At 31.9% G+C, this 4,134-nt stretch overlaps 1 protein-coding gene across 1 annotated transcript in view; it reads left to right on the top strand.

The window, feature by feature from the left end:
- LOC106469306 (probable ATP-dependent RNA helicase DHX35) overlaps window positions 1–3,409 on the top strand; it is a gene marked incomplete at its 3' end in the record, with an annotated part of 26,394 nt that extends 22,985 nt beyond the window's left edge. The window contains exon 6 of the mRNA XM_022397784.1: window positions 3,305–3,409. Coding sequence (XP_022253492.1) covers window positions 3,305–3,409 — 105 coding nt within the window. The remainder of the gene's footprint in view (window positions 1–3,304) is intronic.
- Window positions 3,410–4,134: the final 725 nt, after the last annotated feature.

The following is a 4,134-nucleotide window of genomic DNA, read 5'->3' on the forward strand; positions in this document are numbered from 1 at the left end:
TGTATGTTTTAGGGATGAAACATGTTAACCTAACTCTATGTATTGTAGATAGAATATGTGAACTTACCTCTGTATGTTTTAGGGATGAAACATGTTAACCTAACTCTATGTATTGTAGATAGAATATGTGAACTTACCTCTGTATGTTATAGGGATGAAACATGTTAACCTAACTCTGTGTATTGTAGATAGAATATATGAACTTACCTCTGTATGTACTAGGGATGAAATATGTTAACCATATCTCTGTTTCTTATAGAGAGAAAAGGGTGGCTGCAAGTCAAAAACCAGGTTGGCTTACAAAGAGATAAAATTAAAGCATCACAAATTTAAGAAATTTAAATTGACTGGTATGGTGGGAGATTTAAAAGATTATAGAAGATCAAGAAAGTTGGTGAAACAGCAAATTAGGACATCAAAAAGGATGTATGAAAAAATTTTGGCTGAAAATGTAAAAATTAACTGTAAGAATTTTTTAAAGTACATTAAGGGTAAACAAAATGCTAAGATGGGGGGTAGGACCCTTGAGGGATGATAAAGGAAGGCTCGTATCTGATGATTATGAGAAAGCTGGGTTATTAAATTTTGCTTTTTCTTCAGTTTTTGCTAACAAAGATTTAAGATCTGTTCCACATTTTGGACAGTTGATAGATGGAAACAAGATGGCTTTGTTAATTCTGAGCTTATTATGAAAAAATTGGGAAGCTTAAAGAACGATAAGGCTCCTGGGCCAGATAATATTTTCCCAAGAGTTTTGAATGAGGTTAAGGATTGAATATGTGAGCCACCTGCTACTGTTTTTTTGTAAGTCCTTGAATAGCACTTTAAAGATTTAATATTGAAAAAAGCAATCTATGAAATTTGGAGATTGTAACTAGCTGGTCCTCAGTTGATAAAAGGTTAGAAACCACTGTTCTACACCACTTATTTATTGTAGACTAAATATACAAAATTGATTTTCCTGGATTGGAAGTTAGCTAATGTAACTCCTCTTTTCAAAGGAGCTAATAACAATTGTTTCAGTAATTAGAGGCCTATTAGTCTTACATCAGTTATGGGAAAAGTTTTAGAAAGTCTGATAAAAGATGCCTTACAAAGTCATTTAACCCCTTTTCAGATGGGTCACGGGTCAAAGGCCATGTCATCGTGTTTGTTGACTCGCATTCAAAATTTTTATTGAACTACTATTTCATAAATTTATGTCAATAAGTTTGGTATCAAACTGCTTAAGACACCATACTCATGAAGGATATGGTTTATTTCACACAATTGTTTTATGCACGAAAGCCCTGAAAGATTATTCACCAAGGATATGGTTTGTTTCACACAGTAGTTTTATGCTGGAACTTCTTAAGACACTATATTCATGAAGGATATGGTTTATATCACACAACTGTTTTATGCACGAAAGCTCTGAAAGACTATATTCATCAAGGATATGGTTTGTTTCACACAGTAGTTTTATGCACGAAAGCCCTGAAAGACTATATTCACCAAGGATATGGTTTGTTTCACACAGTAGTTTTATGCACAAAAGCCCTGAAAGACTATATTCACCAAGGATATGGTTTGTTTCACACAGTAGTTTTATGCTGGAACTTCTTAAGACACTATACTCATGAAGGATATGGTTTATATCACACAATTGTTTTATGCACAAAAGCCCTGATAGTCTTTATTCACCAAGGATATGGTTTGTTTCACACAGTTTTTTATGCAGGAAATCCTTGAAAGTCACTATATTCATAAAGGATGTGGTTTGTTTCACACAGATTTATGCAAGAAAGCCTTAAAAGACACTATATTTACCAAGGGTTTTTTTTTCACACAGTTTTATGCTGGAAAGCCCTGAAAGACACTATATTCATGAAGGATGTATTTTGTATCACGGTTGTTTTATGCAGAAAAGCTGTGAAAGAGACTATATTTATCAAGGGTGTTTTTTTCACAGTTTTTATGGTGGAAAGCCCTGAAAGACACTATATTCATGAAGGATGTATTTTGTATCACGGTTGTTTTATGCAGGAAAGCTGTGAAAGACACTATATTCATGAAGGATGTATTTTGTATCACGGTTGTTTTATGCAGAAAAGCTGTGAAAGACACTATATTCATCAAGGGTGTTTTTTTCACAGTTTTTATGCTGGAAAGCCCTGAAAGACACTATATTCATGAAGGATGTATTTTGTATCACGGTTGTTTTATGCAGGAAAGCTGTGAAAGAGACTATTTACCTATGTTGTTTTTTTTCATACAGTTTTATGCTGGAAAGCCCTGAAAGACACTGTATTCATGAAGGATGTATTTTGTATCATGGTTGTTTTATGCAGGAAAGCTGTGAAAGACACTATATTTACCAAGGATGTTTTTTTCACATAGTTTTTATGCTGGAAAGCCCTGAAAGACTATATTCACCAAGGATATGGTTTATATCACACAATTGTTTTATGCAGGAAAGCTGTGAAAGAGACTATTTACCTAGGTTGTTTTTTTTCACACAGTTTTATGCTGGAAAGCCCTGAAAGACACTATATTCATGAAGGATGTATTTTGTATCACAGTTGTTTTATGCAGGAAAGCTGTGAAAGAGACTATATTCTGTTCATATAATTGTTAAATTTGCCTGTTTTAGTGATGATACAGATCATTATATGCATGCCTGAAATCAAGGAAAGGTACATGTAACCCACTTATCATCATTATGCATGGGATGCAGATTTGAGTGTTAGGGTTATTAGGGTTAAGTTTAAGACCATCTGAACTAATAAACAAACCTCTATAGTTCATAGGCTAAACTTTTTTTTTTAGAGAATTCTTTATAGAAAATTTGGTCAGAAATGGTTGCTGGTGTGCTAAACAAAATACCAAAATGCTCACTGTTACACTTGTTACCAGTAATGTTATCAATATGTTTTCCATGACGGAAAATCTATTTAATAGGCGTGTCTGCAATTTTGAAAAAAAAATTAAAAAACCTTTTAAGACAGATAGTAATATTATAGAAATGGTAAATTTATAAAAACTACTTGAAAGTGAGAAATAAAACAATTTAAATTCTAGTAAATAAAAAAGTTGGTGTTTTCATTCATCCTGCCACTAAAGACTGGCCAATGGAAGTTGATGTAGTAGCAAATATTGTTTTTTCTTTGTATCTTAGCATTCATTGAAATTTGAATATGTAAAGTTACAAAATATAAGTTGGGATTAAGAATTATTTTAATGTATGTGATATTGCTGATGTGCTAATGATAATAAATTGTCAGAAGCTTGAATATCAAGAAATAGTAATATGTTTTTTTTTAAGCTTTCTAACAGAGTGGCTGAAGAAAAAGGAGTTATTTGTGGCCAAGAGGTTGGATTCAGTATCAGATTCAGTGAATGCTTTGATCCTAATGTCACAAAAATTAAGGTATGTAATTAATATTTTACGAAATTTAATTTTAATCTTAAAACTGTGAGTTGATCATACAGAGGTTAACATGTTTTGGTGGCATCTTTGAATTTGAGACTACTTTCTATTCCAGGGTTTGATCATTTGCTTCAGAAATTTCAATGAAACTACCAAAATGTTGTTTTTGTGTTGATAAAAAGTCTTCCTAAGACAAGCAACATTTTGGTTTGGATTTCACTGCAAGAATGGTTTTCAACATGTAGAAACAATCTTAAGTGTTTTTCAACTACTTTTTGAGGATTTCTTTGGTTAAGGTCTGATCAGTTATGTGTAAAATCTGTCAATCTCTAAGAACAAAGTATTTTATTCTTACTATTCCTTCTGCTTTCAGTTTCTTTGTCCTGTTTTGATTGTTATCTAACATTTGTAGGTAGCTTTTCTTTCTTATCATTTTAACTTCAACAGAAACCCCATCTTTTCTTCATCCACAAAGTTTGAAGTTCAGTAAAACATTACACCTTTCAATCTTGCACTTGCAACTTAGACTAGGGTAAACATAACTTTCAGACATTCTCCTAATCTATATTGACTAGTTTAGTACTGCTAAAAAAAAATATTTGTTCTTGAATATATCAAGTATTTATTTTGAATAGTTCATGTACAAAGTGATTTTCATATTAAGATTAATAATACTTTTTTTCATCTCAAAAATTTCAAATTTCATTTGTGTAATCTCTAAAACC

This window comes from Limulus polyphemus, unplaced genomic scaffold (assembly GCF_000517525.1).
Source record: "Limulus polyphemus unplaced genomic scaffold, Limulus_polyphemus-2.1.2 Scaffold3412, whole genome shotgun sequence".
In the NCBI taxonomy this organism is placed as follows: domain Eukaryota; kingdom Metazoa; phylum Arthropoda; class Merostomata; order Xiphosura; family Limulidae; genus Limulus; species Limulus polyphemus.